This window comes from Symphalangus syndactylus, chromosome 4 (genome assembly GCF_028878055.3).
Source record: "Symphalangus syndactylus isolate Jambi chromosome 4, NHGRI_mSymSyn1-v2.1_pri, whole genome shotgun sequence".
NCBI classification, from domain to species: Eukaryota; Metazoa; Chordata; class Mammalia; order Primates; family Hylobatidae; genus Symphalangus; species Symphalangus syndactylus.
Genome location: NC_072426.2, coordinates 18,662,953 through 18,685,777, shown reverse-complemented (window position 1 = coordinate 18,685,777; position 22,825 = coordinate 18,662,953). Strand labels below are relative to the sequence as shown.

The 22,825-nt window shown below is 35.5% G+C and overlaps 1 protein-coding gene across 2 annotated transcripts in view; it reads left to right on the top strand.

The window, feature by feature from the left end:
• IRAK1BP1 (interleukin 1 receptor associated kinase 1 binding protein 1) overlaps positions 1-20,577 on the top strand; it is a 39,706-nt gene extending 19,129 nt beyond the window's left edge. The window contains exons 2-5 of one of the 2 annotated variants that reach the window (XM_055274204.2): positions 3,788-3,853; positions 16,291-16,421; positions 16,526-16,760; positions 17,639-20,577. In XM_055274204.2, coding sequence (XP_055130179.1) covers positions 3,788-3,853; positions 16,291-16,421; positions 16,526-16,760; positions 17,639-17,845 — 639 coding nt within the window. In that variant the 3' untranslated portion in view covers positions 17,846-20,577. Of the gene's footprint in view, positions 1-3,787; positions 3,854-16,290; positions 16,422-16,525 lie in introns of both variants that reach the window. The other variant, XM_055274205.2, reaches the window with a different exon arrangement.
• The last annotated feature ends 2,248 nt before the right edge of the window (positions 20,578-22,825 follow it).

Genomic DNA, 22,825 nt, shown 5'->3' with positions numbered 1-22,825 from the left:
AATGGACCCAGTTCTTACAAATGAGTGACATAACTGTGCTTAAGGTGACAGGGGCAGGGAGTGTCCTAAATTACTGGAAAATGGTGTTTTGACTGGAAATTAGAAGGATGAAGAATAAAGATACAAAAACTCTATGCTCTAGTTGGTAAATATGTTTTCCAAAGGGGTATTTGTTAACAAGTCTGAAACTGCTTTACATGTATACTGGGGTTAAACAAATAAATAAGTGGATAGTGGATGGTGGGAGCCAGGTTTCTCACTATCAGAGAGGGAAGTTACAGATAAAAATGGAAGGTTAAAATGAATTCTGTGATTCAGGATTAGAGTTGAAAACATCAGTGTGAACTCATATTTACCTTTGTATATTGTACAGATGGAAAAATACAGAAAATTTTACATGTGAGTTAGTATCTGTGTGCGTATATATGTCTATGCATATATATATATATATATATATGTAACCTAGCTCTGTCCACTGAGAGAGCCTAGAAGGAATGACACCCCAATAGCAGTAAGCAGTCTCAGCATTCAGATCTTGGTTCTACATATGAATCTCAAAGAAAAGGTACTATGCTTCTTGGAGAAAGGGCTTATTCTAGGACTGGGGCAAGGAAACTACATAAGCCTGTAATATCTTGCAACAGAAAGTAAGAAAGTGCTCAAAAAGTAAAGGAAAGGGGTACGTCAAACAGATAAAGGAGCCAACCTGAAAGAAGTCCCAATGGCCAAAGCTAGAACAATTGAGCAACAAAATAAATAAAGTAGTATTTATTGAGTGAGTGTGGGTTGCACTTAGTGACATGCTTCCAATTAATAAAGTGTGGAAAGGGGAAAATAGTAACTTTACAGTGGAGGAAACTGGCAAACACTACTTTACCCAAGTGACCAATATTAGTATCTTGAGTAATGTCATGTGGATACCATGTACTGCCTGATGTGTTGTGATTAAAAAGGCATTTCACCTCTATAGTATTCTTTCCTAAAATTTATAACTCTAGTCTAATCATGAGAAAACATCAATGTCAAAATGAGGGACATTCTGCAAAATATATGACCAAAACTTTCAAGGTCATGAAAAACAAGGGAAGACTGAGAAACTGTCAAGAGACCAGAGGAGACTAAGGAGACTTGATGAATTAATGCAATACAGTATCATGGATTTGATCCTGTGGTAGTAAAAGGGACATTTAATAGAAAAACTGGTGAAATCCAAATAAGGTTTGGAGTTTTGTTAATGGTAATCTACTAACGTTGGCTTTTTAGTTTAGACAGATGTACTATAGTATTAACATCAGAGAAGTCTGAAAGTGAGATAGATGGGAACTCTGTACTATCTTGGTAACTTCTCTGTAAATTTAAAATTATTCCAAAATTAAAAGTTTATTTTAAAAAGTTCAGGCCAAGTGTGGTGGCTCATACCTGTAATCCCAGCACTTTGAGAGGCTAAGGTGGGAGGATCACTTGAGGCCAGGAATTTGAGACCACCCTAGGCAACATAGCAAGATCCTATCTCTACAAAAAAATTTTTAGAAAATCCAGGCATGGTGGTGTGTGCCTGTTAGCCTCCTAGCTACTCAGGTGGCTGAGGCAGGAAGATTGCTTGAGCTCAGAAGTTCAAGATTACAGTGAGCCGTGCTTGTACCACTACACTGCAGCCTGGGCAGCAAAGCAAGACCCTGTCAATCAGTAGTTAAGAACAAAATGTAGAATATAATTTTATTTATGAAAAAGTCTGTATATAGATCTAGATACGTTTATATACATTGATGGTTTATTAAAATGTTTACTAAAATATTAACAGTAATGGGGTTTGAGAATGTTATTTTTTTTTTTGGTTATTTTCTCTAGTATTAGATTTTCTTTGATTAGCATGTATTTTTATTTTAAAAACACTATTAAAAACAAAAATAGCAATAAAAGATACTTTTCTTTCCAGTTACCTTTCCTAAAATTATCTCTCTAATAATTTTTCAATCAGAAGTTTATCAAGTGAAGTGGGAGAAAAGTGAAAAATGAGACATGTTTTATGACGTATGTTTAAATGACAAAAAAGTTTCATGTTAATCAAGTGAAAAAGTGATTGCAAGCAATATATATAGTACAGACCCCTAATTCTTGCAGTCAGTCTTGGTCCAAAAATATTAAATATAAAATACCAGAAATAATCCATAAGTTTAAAATTGTACACCATTCTGAGCGAGCAGCGTGATCAAATCTCTGTGTCCTGCTCTGTCCCACCTGGGCATGTGAATCATACCTTGTTCAGTGTGTATCCATGCTGTATGTGCTACCTACCCATTAGTCACTTGTAGCTCTCTCGGTTATCAGAGCAGAAAAAAATGTATATAAGGTTGGATACTATCTATGGTTTCAGGTATCTGCTGGAGGTCTTGGAATTTATCCCTGTAGATAAGGGAGAACTACTGTAGTGTTTAAGGGAGAACTACTGTACTGTTTTGTACTTAACCTGTATTCTAAATTTTCCACAATGAGTAGATATTACTTTCATAATAAAAATATTGCGTTAATATTTTCATGGGACTGACAGACATCAGAGTGATACTTGGAACTTGAGTCAAAAGCTTTTAACTTAGGTTAAAACTTTTAAGAATTTTTCTGGATAACATAAACTGCTTGTAATTAGTTTATATCTTAAAATTTAGATGCAACCATGTCTTCTTCAAATAACATAATTAAATTACTTGGCATAATCATATATTGATTTAACATGTATTTTGAAAGGTACAAAAAAATTACATAAAATATAAGTTTTGCTTGTCCCCAAAGAATGAGAGTAGCTGAAGATTTTAGTCACTGAATTTAAAAACCCTTTTGGGAAGTAAATAGGAAATTCAACTTTTTTGTCAGAATTATATGTCTTGTATTTACCCTGAGAATATATAAATATTAGTACTTTTCTAAAACCAAACTGGCTCAGGTTAGATGTTTCAGTAAATATTTATATCATAGTGGTATAGCATCCACTTTTTGTGAGTGCCTTCTCTATGCCAAATACTTGATATACAACTTCTCATTAAATCTGCAAAATGATGCTATATGGTGTACATGGTATTAACCTGATTTGATAAATGTGGAAACTAAGGCTCGAAAAATTGAGTAACTTGCCCAGAGTTGCACATGATAAGTATTTGGTAATTTTGTATAAAAATATTTGTAAATTAAATATTTTTTAAAACACTGACACTCAACATTAAGTATACTTTATGTGCAAACAGTTGCTCATAGATATCACCCTAACTTCATACTTTCATTATAAGGTAATATAAACTAAGAAATAGTTTAAAATGGAATAAAAATAGCAAGTGGGAAATAGCAGTTAATTGCCACTAAATACAATTTTAGTACTGTCATCACCTAACGTGCAGGTGACACTCCAGGAGAGAAATTTCTTTTTAGATAAAATGCAAATAAAGTCATAACATAAAGGATTTGAAATGCTTTTCAACATTCTTTTGTTTTGCAGTGCAATTTTACCGTATTTTGATAAATATTGTTTAAAAATGAAAACCATTCAACCTTTATACAAATTAAAAAGAATAAAACTATTTTCAAATTATAAAAGGAGTGACATTTATGAAATTTTAAGCAAAATCGATTTCTGAATTCATTTTATGTCACTTTTAGGAAAGTTTTAAAACAACAGGCAAAGTTCTTTTTGCATACTCCATGTTTTTCTGATTTTAATTAGTGTAGGTTTCTAATCTATGCTTTAGAGTAATTGTGTCAAATATTCAGTAATCATACTCTTGGACTTTTTCCGTTTCAGGCAGAAAATATAACTGTGACAAAGGATTTTAGGAGAGTGGAAAATGCTTATCACATGGAAGCAGAGGTATGTACTTAACAAATAATTGGAAGCAGCATGATTTTGTGGAGACAGTCATTTTTATTCTTGAACTGAAATGAATGGTGAAAAATGCTTCTCATATTGATAGAAGATTATTTTTCTCAAAAATCATTTTGGTGTTATATATCTATTTCAGCTTTTAAATAAACTTAATGAGATTTAAAAGAAATAGTTTAAAATGGAATAAAAACAGCAAGTGGGAAATAGCAGTTAAGTGCCACTAAATACAATTTTAGTACTATCATCACCTAATGTGGGGTGACACTACAGGAGAGAAATTTCTCTTTAGATAAAAAGCAAATAAAGTCATAACATAAAGGATTTGAAATGCTTTTCAACATTCTTTTGTTTTGCAGTGCAATTTTACTGTATTGTGATAAATATTGTTTAAAAATGAAAACCACTCGACCTTTATACAAATTAAAAAGAATAAAACTATTTTCAATACACTCAATTAATGACAACATTTAGTTCCTACAACTGCCTATACTTTTTACTTATATTTAAAGATTTAATGGCCAGGATTTTGTGAAATCAGAGTATGTTCTAGTGGTGGTTAGGTTACAGGACTGCTGCTTCTGATTCCAAACATTTTGGAGTGCGTGCTTAGTACATGCCACCTCCTTGTAACAGGAAACAAAGAGTGGGGTTATACTGAAATCTTGTATATCAAATGAGAGAATCTTTGTCTTTTGAAGTAGAAAGTATCTCCATCACCCGTTTCTATCTTCAGGCAGTTATTTTTCTGACTTTAAAGGTGTGACTTGAGGTTCAAATCACTTAGGCCCAGATTTCTCAAAGGTCATATAACAAGAATTAGATTAGAAATTAGAACCCTGGATTCTTATCTCTTGAGAAGCAACTTCCACAATATTCTGTTTGTTGCCCCAATGCTTCCTGTAATCATTTTGTGATTTCTCCACTTAAAATTTTACTATGTCAAGGAATTTTTAAATTACTCATTATGATTTTAGGGATCCACTTGGCAAAACTTATTTTGTAGTAGTAGGAACTGAAAAAATACCTTTCAAAACAGTATGAAGAGCAGTCTTATCCAAATTACAGAGGTTAAGAGCTGGTAGTATGTTATAGCACTCCTCCAGTAATTATCACCTGTTAGCACTTCAGATTGTAATAAATATAGATGGGAGCAAGTTATCTTAGTTAAGGAGGTTTATTATGAAGATACCAAGGGAATAATGAGAAAAAAGAAACAGTCCCAGAAACTACACAGCCAGGCTTCATGGAAACTGGAATGTGTTTGAAACCACTGAGTTGTCCTAGGAACTGACCTTTCAGATGCAAGAAGAGAGCATTAGAGCTGCTTGTTTTAAAACATGACTAAATGAGAGTTTGGCTAAACTCTGCTCCTCTTCCTTCTGCTTTACCTTTTTAATGTTTTATATTTATATTTCTTAAGAGAGAATCCGATTATATTTTGTATAGGGATTCCAGGTAGCCAGAATTTATATCATATCACATAGTGCAATACATGATTGCCTTTAGGTCAGCACCAGCAGTCAGTGGAAACCAAAGTATTGGGATCACAGGATACAAAATGTACCAACCTAAGCATTAATAACAATGTGTGGCTTTATGAATATGGATTTAGCAAACACTAGAGCCTAATGTATAACACATACCAGTATTCTTAAGTACTGTTAAATATATGGAATGAGATAAGATGGTTGGTAGACTTCTACAACTCAGTAGAAGAAAAGCAAATAACCTGATTTTAAAAATGAACGAAGGACTTGAATAGACATTTATCAAAAGAAGACATACAGATGGACAAAAGGTATAGAAAAAGGTGTTCAGCATCACTAATTATTTGAGACATACAAATCAAAACTACATTGAGCTATAACCTCATGCCTATTAGAATGGCTATTATCAAAAAAGCAGAAGATTGGCTGGGCACGATGGCTCACACCTGTAATCCCAGCACTTTGGGAGGTCGAGGTGGGCGGATCATGAGGTCAGGAGTTCGAGACCAGCCTGACCAATATGGTGAAACCCCATCTATACTAAAAATACAAAAAAATTAGCCAGGTGTGGTGGCGGGCACCTGTAATCGCAGCTACTCGGGAGGCTGAGGCAGAATAATCAGTTGAACCCAGGAGGTGGAGGTTGCAATGAGCTGAGATTGCGCCACTGCACTCCAGCCTGGGTGACAGAGTGAGACTCCATCTCAAAAAAAAAAAAAAAAAAAAAAAAAACAGAAGACAGTGTTGATGAGAAAGTGGAAAAATTAGAACCCTTGTGCCCTGCAGATGGGAATGTATGATGGTGTAACCATTATGGAAAACAGTATACAGGTTCCTCAAAAAATTAAAAATAGAACTACAGTATGACCCAGCAGTCCCACTCCTGGGTGTATATCCAAAAGAACTGACATCAGGATCTGGAAGAAATACCTGTACTTGCATGTTCATTGCAGCATTATTCACAATAGCCAAGATATGGAAGCAACCCAAATGTCCATTGACAGACAAATGGATAAAGAAAATGTGTTATATACATACAATGAAATATTATTTAGCCTTAAAAAAAAAGGGTAATCCTACCATTTGAAACATTGCTATGCCTGCAAGACATTATGTTAAGAGAAATGTCAGTAACAGAATGATAAGTACTGGATTATTCCACTTACATGAGGAGTCTAAAATAATCAAATCATAGAAGCAAAAAATAGGAGCTGGTTGCCAAAGAATGGAGGGAAGAGGAAATGGGATTTCTTACTCAGTGAGTATAAAGTTACAGTTATGCAGATGAATAAATTCTAGATATGGGCTATACAGCATAGTGCCTACAGTTAACACAGTGTTGTGCACTTAAAAATTTGTTAAGAGGGTAGATCTCATGTTGTGTTCTTATCATACACATACACAAAGCAAAGGACAAAAGGAAAATTTTAGAGGTGATAGATAGGTTTATTGTCTTGATTACAGTGATAATATCACAGGTGTATGCGTACATCCAAACTCATCAAATTGTATATTCTAAATATGTGCAGTTTTTATATATAAATTACACCTCAGTACAGCTCCAATTTTTTTTTTTTTTTTAGATGGCGTCTCACTCTGTCGCCCAGGCTGGAGTGCTGTGGCATGATCTCAGCTCACTGTAACCTCTGCCTCCCAGGTTCAAGTGATTCTCCTGCCTCAGCCTCTGGAGTTGCTGGGATTACAAGCACCTGGCTAATTTTTGTATTTATACTAGAGATGGGATTTCACCATGTTGGCCAGGCTGGTCTCAAACTCCTGACCTCAAGTGATCTGCCTGCCTCGACCTCCCAAAGTGCTAGGACTACAGACATGAGCCACCCAGCCTGGCCTAAATAATTTTTTTTTAAAAGAATAGATGAGGCCAGTGGCTCATGCCTCTAATCCCAGCACTTTGAGAGGCCAAGGTGGGCGGATTGCTTGAGCCCAGGAGCTCCAGACCAACCTGGGCAACATGGTAAAACCCTTCTCTACAGAAAAATAACAATAATTAGGTGGACGTGATGGCATGCACCTGTAGACCCATCTACTCTGGAAGCTGGGATGAGAGGACTGCTTGAGCCCAGGAGGCAGAGGTTCCAATGAGTCAAGATCGTGCCACTGCACTGCAGCCTGGGCAATAGAGTGAGACTTTGTCTCCAAAAAAAAAAAAAAGGAAGGAAGGAAGGAAGAAGGAAAGAAAGAAAAAGAAATAAAGAAAGAAAAAGAAAGAAAGAAAGAAAGAAAGAAAGAAAGTGAAAGAAAGAAAGATTAGTTGGTAGAACATTACTTTTGACATAATGTCCAAAAATTTCATTCCAAAAGGCATGAAATTCTTTATCTACCTTCCACCTACCATGCTGCTTCTCTTTGTTTCAAAGATAAAAATATTAAACTCAAGATGGGTTAAAGACTTAAGTGTAAAACCTAAAACCATAAAAACCCTAGAAGAAAACCTAGGCAATACCATTCAGGACATAGGCATGGGCAAAGACCTCATGACTAAAACACCAAAAGCAATTGCAACAAAAGCCAAAATCGACATATGGGATCTAATTAAACTAAAGAGCTTCTACAAAACAAAAGAAACCATCATCAGAGTGAACAGGCAACCTTCAGAATGGGAGAAAAATTTTGCATTCTATCCATCTGACAAAGGGCTAATATCCAGAATCTACAAGGAACTTAAATTTACAAAAAAAAAAAAAAAATTCCCATCAAAAAGTGGGTGGAGGGTATGAACAGACACTTCTCAAAAGAAGACATTTATGCGGCCAGCAAGCATGAAAAAAAGCTCATCATCACTGGTCATTGGAGAAATGCAAATCAAAACCACAATGAGATACCATCTCATGCTAGTTAGAATGGCGATCTTTAAAAAGTCACAAAACAACAGATGCTGGAGAGGATGTGGAGAAATAGGAACGCTTTTACACTGTTGGTGGGAGGGTAAATTATTTCAACCATTTTAGAAGACAGTGTGGCAATTCCTCAAGGATCTAAAACCCGAAATACCATTTGACCCAGCAATCTCATTACTGGATATATACCCAAAGGATTATAAATCATTCTACTATAAAGACACATGTACACGTACATTTATTGCAGCACTATTTACAAGAGCAACAACTTGGAACCAACCCAAATGCCCATCAATGATAAACTGGATTAAGAAAATATGGCACATATACACCATGGAATACTATGCAGCCATAAAAAAGGATGCATTCATGTTCTTTGCAGGGACATGGATGAAGCTGGAAACCATCATTCTCAGCAAACTAACACAGGAACAGGAAATCAAACACCGCATGTTCTCAATCATAAGTGGAAGTTGAACAATGAGAACACATGGACACAGGGAGGGAGGGGAACATCACATACCAGGGCATGTGGGGGGCTAGGGGAGGGATAGCATTAGGAGAAATACCTAATGTAGATGACAGGTTGATGGGTGCAGCAAACCACCATGGCACGTGTATGTAACAAACCCACACGTTCTGCACATGTATCCCAGAACTTAAAGTATAAATTAAAAAAAAAAAGTCCAAAAAGAGAGCACAGAGTGAAAGAGAATAAAATAATAAAAAAAATTTATCCAAAATTTACTAAAATGCAAGATTTGAATTTCCATATTCAGTGGACCCAGTGGGTGCCCAGCACAATGACTAACAACAACAACTCATCAAAGCATATTGGAAATGTTAGATTCCCAGGAATAAAAGGACCCCAAAAGTTCTAGAGAAAAAAAAACAGTTCGCAAACCAGGGGTCAGAAATCTGAACAGCAGTTGGACCTCTCAGTGTCAACACTGGAAGCTAGAAACTGAAAGGCAAGACAGCAACCTCTTCCAATTCTGAGAGAAAACAATGTCTAATCTAGAAATCCTTACCTGGCCAAAAAGCAATCAAGGAGAAGGTAATACAAGGACAAGCAGACAGCGCTGACCAGAACTGTCACACTGTTCATTATTTGGCCAGGATCTGATGGATTAATGCCCTCTGAAACATGTTAAAAATGTGAAACATCACTCCTGCATACAAGGTCTCAAAACATTTCCCTACCATACATGAGGAAGTAAACCAAAAAAGAGAAAAACAGGAGTTCCCAGGTAATGGCAAAGGAATGTCCCCAGGTTCAGGGGACAGGAGGACTGAAGCCTTCAGTAAAATGCCTCCAAGAAAAAAATAAAGGAACTCATAGATTACCCAATTAATTTGACCTATTTATTTGAATTTTATAGCTCTTGTCAGAGGGTTTAAAGGACATGTACAACTAAGAAAGCAAACAAAAATGAAGTGATTATTAACTCCCAGGAATTCAATGAAGACTAGAAGAAAAGAAATGCAGTCATAATACACTATATTGTTCAGCTGTAAACAATCATAATAGTACAAACACTAACTGTTGATTTAATTAAAAAAAAGAAAGGTTCTAAGTGATGACTTTAATGGTAGGTGAATGAATGGATGTGGGAAGGAGGGTTGGATTAAAATCCTAGCTTTGTGATTCCTATACCAGTACTCTTTCCACTTTTTATGTTATTTTCATGTTATAACCTTAGTGTTTAGAGGAATTTTTTTTTTTTTTTTTGAGACGAAGTCTCACTCTTGTCACCCAGGCTGGAGTGCAGTGGCGTGATCTTGGCTCACTGCAACCTCCGTCTCCCAGGTTCAGGCAATTCTCCTGCTTCAGCCTCTTGAGTAGCTGGGATTACAGGCTCCTGCCACCACACCTGGCTAATTTTTGTATTTTTAGTAGAGATGAGTTTTCACTATGTTGGCCAGGCTGGTCTCGAACTCCTGGCCTCAGGCGACCCACCTGCCTCTGCCTCCCAGAGTGTTAGGATTACAGGCATGAGCCACTGTGCCCAGCCTAGAGGAATTTTTTAATCCTGGGATATAATAGGTATTCAATACTGTGTATCAGGTAGAAAAAGTAGTAGTATAACTACTCATATAGTTTTCTCCCTCTTCTTTCCCTCTCCTTTTCCTTGCATGCCTGCTATGTGTTAAGCGTTTTCCATGTATTATTCCATCCAATCTTTTTTAAGTATTTATTTTTATTGTGAAATATTTTATACATATATAGGCATAAATATATAAGACTCATTCCATTTTCAGACATCTGATCAATACAGAATCTTTAAACATTAAGCCAAAATTGACTCACTAGTAGCCATCTATTAGTGTACCTCTGTAAGAAGAAACAAAACAAGGTAAATACTTCTTCCTTAAAATATATACTTGAAGTTCATTTTCATATTGATGCTACTTTTTTCTTTTCCAGGGTAAGAACCCTGTTTGGCCATTTCTTATGTAACAAACTCTTTCTTTAGTTAGCCAGTTTCATTCAAAACCATCTACAGCTATATTGTTCTACTTCTGATTTGGCCAGTCCAAACTAGAGAAAGTTGATTATCTCCCTTATTCTAGAATATTTATTTCTAATAACACATGCAAGACTGAATTAACTTTTTGGCATATGCATCATATTGTTCCCTCAATTCAGCTTATAGTCATAATAATTATAACCAATAAAAGTGTCTTTCTCATGTGCTACCTTTAAATCATATTTTTTTCATCTTATACTTTGTTACTGCTATTTCAGTATGAACTGTGGGATTTTACATTTATTTCTATGAAATTTTGTCTTAATTCGGTTTACCTATATTTCTAGTCTGTAAAATAGCAGAAAAGTAAAGCTCATAATAAGGAGAAAAATCAATTCAAACCAACTCAGGAGTGACACAGATGTTAGAATTAAAAGACATAGTCATTAAAAGTTATTTTGACTGTGGTTCACATGCTCAAAAGTTAAGGAGGGATGTGCAAGATATTAAAAACAAAAAAACAAATTGAATTTCTAGAGATGAAAACTACAGTGTATGAGATAATAAATACACTGAATAGGATTAACAGCAAATTAGACCTTACACAAGACGTGCTTAGTGAACCTGAAAATGTAGCAATAAAAACCATCCATAATGAAACACAGAAAAGAAAGATGTAAAAACGAGTTAATAAAATATAGGACAACATCAAATAGCCTATTATACATGTAATTGAAGTCCCAATGCAGAGGAAAGTGGGGGACAAGAAAAATACTTGGAAAAATTATGACCCAAAAATCTCCAAACTTGATGAGAATTATAAACCCATGGAGTCAAAAAGTTCAACTAACCTTAAGCAGAAGAAATTAAAAAAAAAATACACCAGTACACATTATAATCACATTGCCCAAAACCAGTGATAAATCTTAAAACCGCCAGAGGAGGGGAAAAAAGACATATTATCTACAAAGGAACAAAGATAAGACAACAGATTTCTTGTTGAAAACAATGCAAGCAAGGAGACAGTTGTGCCACATTTTTAAAACTAAAAGGTGTATATAGATAGATATAGAGATATATATATATATATATATATATATATCTCAACCAAGAGTTTCTGTTAATATATCCAGCAAAAGTAGTGCTCAAAAACAAAGACCAATTAAAGACCTTTCCAGTAAGCTGAAATAATTCATTACCTGTAGACCTACACTATAAGAAATTTAAATGCCATGATTTAAGCAGAAAAGAATGATACCAGAAAGAAATAGGAATTTACACAAAGGACTGAAGAGTGCTGCAAATGGTAACTACATGGGTTTTTCTTAATATAAATCTCTTTAGAAATCTCTGTATTTATATAAAAGATAACTGACTAGGCTGGGCGTCGTGGCTCACACCTGTAATCTCAGCACTTTGGGAGGCCGAGGCAGGTGGATCACCTGACGTCAGGAGTTCAAAACCAGCCTGGCCAACATGGCGAAACCCTGTCTCTACTAAAAAATGCAGAAATCAGCCAGCCATGTTGGCTCATGCCTGTAGTCCCAGCTACTCGGGAGGCTGAGGCAGGAGAATCGCTTGAACCCAGGAGGCGGAGGTTGCAGTGAGCCGAGATCACGTCACTGCACTCTAGCCTGGGTGACAGAGCGAGACTCTGTCTCAAAAAAAAAAGATAACTCACTAAATAAATGATAATGATGCACTACAGGGATTATAACATAAAAATAAAACATATAACAACAATAGCACAAAGGTCAGGAAGGGAAGAACAGAAGTACAATGTTATAAACTTCTTGTATGTGAAATGGTATGCTAGCTCTTGATGGTAGGTTGTAATAACTTAAACATGTATTCATAAATCCTAAAGCAAACACTAAAATAATGGAGTTATGGCTAATAAGCCAATGAAAGCTATGAAATAATGTAATAAAAATGTCAAAAAGAAAACAGAAAATGAGTAAAAGGGAAATAAGACCACAGGTTTAAATTTACCCATATCAATAATCACATTAAATGTAAATGGTCCACATACCTTCATTAAAATACAGATATTTTAAGTTGTATTTAAAAAGTTAACTCCACTTACATGCTGCCTGAGAGAAGTGTACTTTAAATATGAAGACATATATCGGTTACAAGTAATGGGATGGAGAAAGATACATCATGCTAACATAAATGAAAAGAAAGCTGGAGTGGCTATAGTAATCAAAGTAGATTTCAGAGCAAAGACTATCAAAGATAAAGACAGTCATTTCATAATGATAAAAGTCAATTAATCAAGAGGACATACAGCACTAAATATTTATACATATAATAAAGCTTCAAAATACTTAAGGGAAAAATGATAGAACTACAAGGAAAAATAAATAAGTCTACAGTTTTTGTAGAAGATTTCAATACCCCCCTTTTCAATAGTTGATAAGACCATGGACAGAAAATCAGTAAGAATATAACAGATTTGAGTCCCACTGTCAACCAATTTGACCTGCTTGACATATATAGAACACTCCAAAAACAGCAGCCTACACATTCCTTTCAAGTGCACATTGAACATTTGCCAAGGTAGACCATATTCTGTGTCATATAAAAGTATTTGGCCGGGCGCAGTGGCTCACACCTGTAATCCCAGCACTTTGGGAGGCTGAGGCAGGCAGATCATCTGAGGTCAGGAGTTCCAAGACCAGCCTGGCCAACATGGTGAAACCCCATCTCTACAAAAATACAAAAATTAGCTAGGCATGGTGGTGCACACTTGTAATCCCAGCTACTCGGGAGGCTAAGACAAGAGAATCGCTTGAGCCCGGGAGGTAGAGGTTGCAGTGAGCCAAGATCGTGCCATTGCATTGCACTCCAGCCTGGGCAACTGAGCAAGACTCCATCTCAAAAAAAAAAAAAGTATTTGAATCATACAAAGTTCACTGACCACAGTGTAATTAAATTAAAAACCAGTAATAGAAGGGCCTCAGGAAAATCCCCCAAATATGCTGAATTTTAAAAACATACTTTTCAGTAACCCATGTGTCAAAGAAGAAATTGAAAAGGAAACTAGAAAGTTTATAAGGAAAAAATCATGCCAATTCTATACAAATTTTTCCAGAAAACTGAAAAGGCAGAAATATTTCCTAGCTCATTCTTTGAGGTCAGAAGATAACCAGAAAAATACCATTACAAGCAAAGAAAATTACAGACCAATATCCATCATAAACATGTGCAAAAATTATAAACTAAATTTTAGCCAAATGTAATGATTTATACACATACATGCTTACACACATGGACACACACACGTATCCTTTACATGCAGGTATAAAGAATAATATTAATACATAATGACCAAATGTGTATCCCAGGTTGGTTAACATTCAGAAATTGGTCAATCTAATTCATTATATTAATAAACTGAGAAAAATCACATGATCATCTCAATAGATACAGAAGAAGCACTTAACAAAATCCATTATTTATTCCTAGTAAAAATTATCAGTAAAATAAGAACAGTTGAGATTTTCCTCAAACTGATAAGAGGAATCCATGAAAACCTACAGCTGTCATACTTAATGGTGAAACACTGAATGCTTTGTGCCTACGATAGGTACAAATCAAAGATGTCTTCGTTCATGTCTTCTTTCACCATTGTACTTGAAAAAGAGTAAAAGACATCCAGAGTGGAAAGGAAGAAGTGCAACTATCTTAATTCATGGACAACATGACCATTGTAGAAAATCTGATAGAATCTACAAAAAAGCTATTAGAACCAGTAAGCATCAAAAAATTTAAAATACATAGGGATAAATCTGTTATAAAGATGTGAAAGACCTGTGTGCTAAACACTGCAAAGCATTCCTGAGAGAAATTAAAGAGGACCTAAATAAATGGAGAAACATTTCTTGTTCATGGTTTGGAAGATTCACTATTCCAGATATCAGTTCTCCCTAAATTAATCTATACAATCCTAATCAAAATCTCAGCCAGCTTTTCAAAAAATAGAAACTGACAAAAACTGATTACAAAATACATTTGGAAATACAAAGGATCTAGAACTACTTTGAAAAAGCAGCATCTTTATTTATAATAGCCCCAAACTGGAAGCAACCTAAATGGAAAACAAAACAAAACAAAAAAAAGCCAACCTGTGATTAGATCATATAATGAATACTATTCAGCATAAAAGGAACAAAAACTGTTATGCAACAATGTGGATGAATTGCAAATACATTATGCTAAATGAAAGAAGTAGTCTCAAAGACTACATACTATATGCTTCCATTTATATGACATTCTGAAAAAGGCAAATCTTTAACAGTGGAGAATGTATCAGTAGTTGCCAGGGTTTAGGAACTGGGGAAGGAACTGATAAAGGAGTTACTTGAGAGAATTTTTAGGAGTGTTGGAACAGGTCTAAATTCTTGTTATGGTGGTTATAAAGTTCTATATCTTTTTCAAAAGTAATAGAATTCACTAGGCATGGTGGCACGTTCCAGTAGTCCCAGCTACTCGGGGGGCTGAGGCAGGAGGATCATCTGAACCCAGGGGTTGAGGCTGCAGTGAGCCCGTGATCACACCACTGCACTCCAGCCAGGAAAACAGAAAGAGACCCTGGCTCAAAAAAAAAAAAAAAAAAAAAAAAAAAAAAAAAAAAAAAAATTATGATTAATTAAAGACAGATGTTCTGCATTGTATAAGATGAGGTTATCTTATGTCTCTCTTTGCTACTCCAGCTTATTCTCTAATATCTGTACTTTTTGTTTTGCTAAAAGGTTTAGGCTGGGCTTGGTGTCTCATGCTTACAACCGCTAAGGTGGGAGGATTGCTTGAGGCCAGGAGTTTGAGACCAGCTTGGGGAACATAGTGAGACTCCACCTCTACAAAAAAAAATTTTTTTAATTAGCTGGGCATGGTGGTGCATGCCTGTAGCCCTTCCTACTTGGAAGGCTGAGGTAGGAGGATCGCTTGAACTCAGGAGTCTGAGGCTGCAGTGAGCTATGATTGTGCCAGTGCACTCCAGCCTGGGCAATGTAGCAAGATCTTGTCTCTCTTAAAAAAAAAAAAAAAAAAAAAGACAAGGTTTAGTTCCCTTCATTGAAGAGTTTACAGACCGGTTTTAAAGTATTGTTGAATATAAGGACTGCTTCCACATATTTAAAGGCAGAAGACAGAGTGAAATACATTAGCTTCCACATATAGATCTGAACAGAACTATTGGAAGAAGAAACATTTCTCAATGATAGCAGTGAAGTATGGCATAATTACTACTAATCAGGAAGCTAAGGGCATTGATTAGACAAAGGAATCATGCTAGTTATCAGGATTAAAATTTAGCCAAGTAATAAGGTTTAAGGGAAACTCCTCCAATTTCATTTAAAAATCCCTGGCTTAAAATATAAGTTTTTTAATATTCAAGACAATATTAGATAAATTTGAAAATTCAAAAGCAAAAATCTTAAAGAACAAAATAATTTAGTTATAAGTATCAAATAGGCTTTTAAAAATCTGTTACATACTATAAAATGACCTCGTAGTCTGGCTATACTTTTTTTACTTACACGTAGAGAAAATTGAAACAGTACATCAGACATGAAAATAATATCGTGTCATTTCATTTACAGGTCTGCATTACATTTACTGAATTTGGAAAAATGCAAAATATTTGTAACTTTCTTGTTGAAAAGCTAGATAGCTCTGTTGTCATCAGCCCACCCCAGTTCTATCATACTCCAGGTTCTGTTGAGAATCTTCGGTAAGTTTAAGCACATCTTTAACTAAGATATTCTTTAAACAAAACTATCCAGTGCTACATTTCATTGAGTGTCATATTAATAATCTCTCCATTTAATTCCTAAGACGGCAAGCCTGTCTCGTTGCTGTTGAGAATGCGTGGCGCAAAGCTCAAGAAGTCTGTAACCTTGTTGGCCAAACCTTAGGAAAACCTTTACTAATCAAAGAAGAAGAAACAAAAGAATGGGAAGGCCAAATAGATGATCACCAGTCATCCAGACTCTCAAGTTCATTAACTGTACAACAAAAAATCAAAAGTGCAACAATACATGCTGCTTCAAAAGTATTTATAACTTTTGAGGTAAAAGGGAAAGAGAAGAGAAAAAAGCACCTTTGAAATTCCAACCAAATTATATTGTACTTGCATCTTTTTACCTATTTTTATACTTTTTATAATGTTTACTTTTGTCCTGAAGACATATATATATATATTGTATAGGAGATAAGCTATTTCTTTCCAAAATCTATAAATCTTTGAATATAGTCCCACAGAATACTTATGTTCACTTTCTATTTTTAAAAGACTACTCTGAAAAACACTCTTGGAAAATAAATGTATTATGTACATACTTATATGTTGACAGTTCATACAAGCACATGTGTAATATTTCTATTATAAGGACAAATATTGACCCTTGCATTTCATAATTTTTAAAGACATTTAAGCTAACATTTTCTCAGCCAGATTTTTATATAAAACCAAATTTTATGTAAAAACTAGGCTTCAATAAGTTAGTTAAATTTTTTAAATTGTAAGACAAAATTTTTATGGAAAAGAATTCTTATATCCCGTCAAACCTAATAATTTTCCACAACTAAAAATGAGTATAAATACATAATTTTAAGTGCATCCTGTCAGGTCTGATATTTGATTTTACTTTAGTTAGAAGCTAAGTAGTTACCCTGTTACTTTTTCATGGATGCTAACAGAAGACTTGAGATTCCCGGACAGAAACAAAGGACTAATAACTCATGGCACAACAAGGAGCATGAACATCAGCACATTCTCATTGCTTCCCCTTGTCCCAGGTCCCATGGGGGCAAAATGATATGGCCATACACAATATGGCTACATATACAGTGGGCTTTTGTTGTAGATAAAGAATACGGAGCTTGGAGGGTTCACTGCTTTTTATCCATGAACAGAAGCAAACCTGCTCTTTGCCTCATCCCTTACAGGTGCTCACTCAAAACTCAATACTGAGAAATGGCCCAGGTAAAGAACAGTCAAGGTCTTGCTTGCTTGCCACACCCAGCAATATGTGTAAGAAGGTGAAGTCTGTTGAGGGCTATCTCACATCTAACAGTTTCTTTACTAGGACCAGAGACCATTTTAGTAAGATGCAGACAACAACCCCAACCTTAACAACTTCACAACATGAATAGAAACAGTGATAAATAATTCATAGCTTTTTACAAAAGAATAATGAGGTATAATAGGAAAATGTTTTGATACCAAAAATAAAAGAGTTAATGTTTGGATCGGACTCCAACAGGGCTCCTTAGAGTGATACAAATACAAAGCAAACGATATGTGTAATTTAAAATTTCCTAGTACACGTTTTTCTATTTTTCTTTTTCAAGATGGAGTCTTGCTCTGTCGCCCAAGCTGGAGTGCAGTGGTACGATCTCGGCTCACTGCAACCTCCGCCTCCCGAATTCAAGCGATTCTCCTGCCTCAGCCTCCCAAGTAGCTGGGATTACAGGTGCATGCCACCATGCCTGGCTAATTTTTGTATTCTTAGTAGAGATGGGGTTTCACCATGTTGGCCAGGCTGGTCTTGAACTCTTGACCTTGTGATCCACCCACCTCAGCCTCCCAAAGTGCTGGGATTACAGGTGTGAGCCACTGCATCTGGCCCTGTACACACATTTTTAAAAATAAAACTTTAAAAAAGAAACAGTTGAAACTAATTTTAATAACATTTTATTTAACCAAATATATCAAAAATATTATTTCAGCGTGTAATCAGTATTTTTTAAATTAATGAGATTTATGTTTTGTCTTCAAAATTCAGTGTATATTTTTACATTATGGCACATCTCAATTCAGATGCTAAATTTTCATCAGAAATATTTTATCTGTATTTAAATTTCCTAAAATGTACAGTTGAAAAAAAGAGATTCACATACCAAGGTTGTTCTAGCATGCCTAAAAAATCTTGTAACTGGATCAAGTATCAGTTTTTAAATTAGTTAAAATTAAATAAAATTTAAAATTTAGTTCCTCAGTCACACTAGCCATATTTCAAGTACTTGAAAGCCACAAATGGCTTGTGACTACCTTGCTGAACAGAGCAAGGTCAAACACTGAGATCATAATGATTCTTAAGGCCATTTGAAAGTTAACAGCACGTATGTGTTACTGCTATCTACAGTAAAAATTACATGTTATCTACAGGCAATCATAAGCCATGGCTGTTATGCAGCATAGGCTTTCCATTCTCTATACATCTAGGTCATAGAGTTTTTCCATTGATGAATCTGGATGTTTATATACCAACATTACTTTCTTACAACATATTCCAGTATATAGTGTCCATCTTCACCCACTTTTTAAAGTGGCCCTGAAACAATTTTATTCATCTTATTGGAGTGTTGCTGTAGGGGAAGAGTAGAAGCTAAGAAGAGTTTGAGTCCAACACCATTATATTCAAATCCTGACCTTACTACTGGAATGTAAGCTCCTTGAAAGTGGAGATCTTGTCGGTCTTGTTCACAGTTGTGTTCCCAGCCCCAGAGGTAGTCTCAAGGCCAATACCAAGTATGCTCTCAAATATTTGCTGGGAAAATTTACTAGCTGGATAAAAGGCAAGTTACTTTAATCTCTTTAATCTTCGTTTTTCCTTACAAGTGAAAGAGACTAATAGCACTTAACCTTGCAGTGTTATTATAAGGATTAAAGTTGATAAATATATGATCATGAGAACAATTGCTAGCACATAGCGGTCACTCTGAAAATAGTAGCTGATATATCAGCTGCATTGTTTGATTGTTGTCGGCTCAATTAAAAGTTGGCTTTTCTAAATCCTCCAGTAGGAAGAATTTTTAAATAGCCATATTGAAAATAAAGTTGTCAGAAAACCAATGTAACATATATTGAATTTTTATTACCAAAAAAAAAGTTACTATCCAGTTGTACAGAAAAGTAGAATGAGGTTGTGCATCAAGAAAAAAATTGTTCATTCTCAACAAAAAAGTAATCACATGGGTAGTTTTTTTTTTAGCTATGGGTTCATGCTATATTTGGTTTCATCATATTTGATAAAGAAGCTTCCAACTTAGCATGAAATACCTAAAGACAATTTTTTTTTAAGTTAGCAGGCACTTTTTAGAATTTCCAGGAACTTTTAAAGATGTTGCCTCCAAAAAAAACAAAAAAAAAATCCTGTAAAGTATACAATCCTACATTTTTCTATAGAAGAGCTTAGGGAAGAAATCATTCAAAGATTGGAAAGACTTATGTGTAGTATTCTGTATACTAAAGGGTATCAAGTTTAGTTGTCAGTTGACAGCAATTTCATTTCTTGATACATGGCATACACTGGAATCTTATGATGAATTATTTAGGGGACCTGTGCCACAAAGCCTACTAGAATAAACCTATCCTAAACTTAATCCTGTTAGAATTTCCTTCTTTTGAACTCCGCTTGAAAAAAAAAGAATCTTTCCAGAAAGTAGAAATTTATAATTTCTATTTTCTGAAAGACAAAAATTCTAAATAGGATATTTGAAACAGACCCCACTGTATTCTAAATGGAAGTGCTATTAAAAGGAAATGCTATCAAAATAAGATTTCATATATTACTGATAATTCATAATGAATTTTAGGATTCTATTCAGTTACATACAAGAAATTACATTTTTTATAGTGGCAATGTACTTTTATCAGTATTCTTATTTGACGGTCAATTTGAATTCAATGTAAACAAATAGGACTTAGAAAAATAATTTGTAACTCAAATGCTGTACCTCATATCCTATAATTATTGTTTTGTAATATTCCTTCTCAAGAATGTGGGCTAAGGATATCAACTCTGTCAGATTTGTTGATAAGAATTTAATAGTGAGGAGTTCTTATAGCCTACAAAAATAAAAGCATGAATTATGAGATCCAATGTGGGAGTTAATATATGATTATCTGCATTACAAAATGAAAGCAAATGCTTTATTTATTCCAACAAAAAAAGACCTATATAAATTAGTTTAAGCTAACATTTAGACATTTACTATTACATATATGGTATTTGCAACCAAATCAGAGTTTGTTGTCGTTGTTTGAGACTGTTGCTCTGTCACCCAGGATGGAGTGCAAGTAGCTCAATCATAGCTCACTGCAGCCTAAAATCTCCTGGGCTCAAGAAATCCTCTCACCTCAGCCTTTTAAGTAGCTGAAACATCAGGTGCACACCACCAGGCCTGGCTAATTTTTTATTAGCGATAAGGTCTTGCTATGTTGCCCAGGCTAGTCTCAAACTCCTGGCTTCAAGCAATCCTGCCTCAGCTTCCCAAAGTGCTGGACTACAGGCATGAGCCACAGCACCAAGCCCCAAATAGCTTCTAGTCGTAACCTAGTGTGGCCTAAATTTATTTAAAATGCCTGGGTGGGCCAGGCACGTTGGCTCACGCCTATAATCCCAGCACTTGGGAGGCCGAGGTAGGCAGATCACTTGAGGTCAGGATTTCGAGACCAACCTGGCCAATATAGTGAAACCCTGTCTCTACTAAAAATACAAAAGTTACTCAGGCGTGGTGGCGTGTGACTGTAATCTCAGCTACCCGGGAGGCTGAAGCAGAAGAAATGCTCGAACCTGGGAGGCAGAGCTTACAGTGAGCCGAGATCGCGCCACTGCACTTCAGCCTGGGTGACAAAGTGAGACTCCATCTATATACATACATACATACATACATAAAATGCCCGGTATCTTACAAGACTGTAGTTCACAGTGGGTAATTCAAATCAGACACTGCTCTTCAAGAGAGGTAATATTAATAGAAATCTTTCAAGAAGGATTGTTTGTACTATTAAAAGAATAAAACTCTTATAAACCTGTTTATCAGGAGGCTATTTCTGTTTCATCAACTCCTGGAACCCTTCTTCAACATCCCAACCAACAATTAACTCCCAGATAGCCATATCACCTGTGAATTATCATGAATCCCATATCAGATGAACAAATACTGGCTCTGGACTCTGAATGTAAGTTGGTTCATTATAAGAGTGAAAAAAAGAAGACTAAGAAAAAACATACCGTATTATTTGCTACATAGGGTTTAAGCTTTATTAGGGGGCCAGGCTTGGTGGCTCACACATGTAATCCCAACACTTTGGGAGGCCGAGGCAGGTGGATCACTTGAGGCCAAGAGTTTGAAACCAGCCTGGACAACATGGCAAAACCCCATATCTACTAAAAATACAAAAAAAAAAAATAGCTGAGTGTGGTGGCACACACCTATAATCCCATCTACTCAGGAGGCTGAGACATGAGAATCACTGGAACCCAGGAGGCAGAGGTTACAGTGAGCTGAGATCACATCACTGCACTCCAGCTTGGGCGAGTCGCAACAAGAAGAAAAAGATGTATTAGGGTTTTATATGTTCAGTATAATTAACAAGACAATATTAGTGAACCAAAAACTAAAAATAATTTACACACTAAAAGATGAAAAGCCCAGGTGGCAGGTGAAAGTTCTAATCTAAAATGATCCTGAAATAAGTTACTGATCCCTGAATTAAAAAAAAAAAAAAAACTCCCAAATGCCATGTCACTTACCATGTGATAGGCAGGGGTCAGGCAGTGACAGTATGTGTGGGACTGTCTGTCCATTTTTCAGAATATGACACTTTTTCAGTGTCCTTCAAAAAATAAAGATTCTGTCACCTATCCTGCTCCTTTTTTTCAAAGAACAATTTTGGGCAAAGAGTAAAAAACAGACACATAGTTTCAGTGCTTCATATGGACATCAGTTTTACGCTGGTCACATTAATTATGCCCTAATTATTTTTTGTCTTCCCCGTCACAAGACTATGAACTCCCCAAGAGTAGGGCTATGCCTGAAACAGTTATTTTCCCAACATGTGGGTAATAAAAGGCTAAGGAGGAAAAAAGTGAGGTATCCTGCTTTGTTCTCAAATAAGACAGATACTGTTTATGGCAAAGTACCTGAACGTTGGTACACATGGAAGCAGGGATGGGAAATGCAGGACACATATTCAAACTGTGTTTGCACATTTTGCAGTCCAATAAGCATGCTTTTATTTCTCCAGAGCTTAGCTTTCTCAAAAAGTAGTTTGTGGCTATGCAACAACATACATTCTGTTGTGTAAACAAGCCTCTTAAATCATTTCAGAACCTATGTTCATTT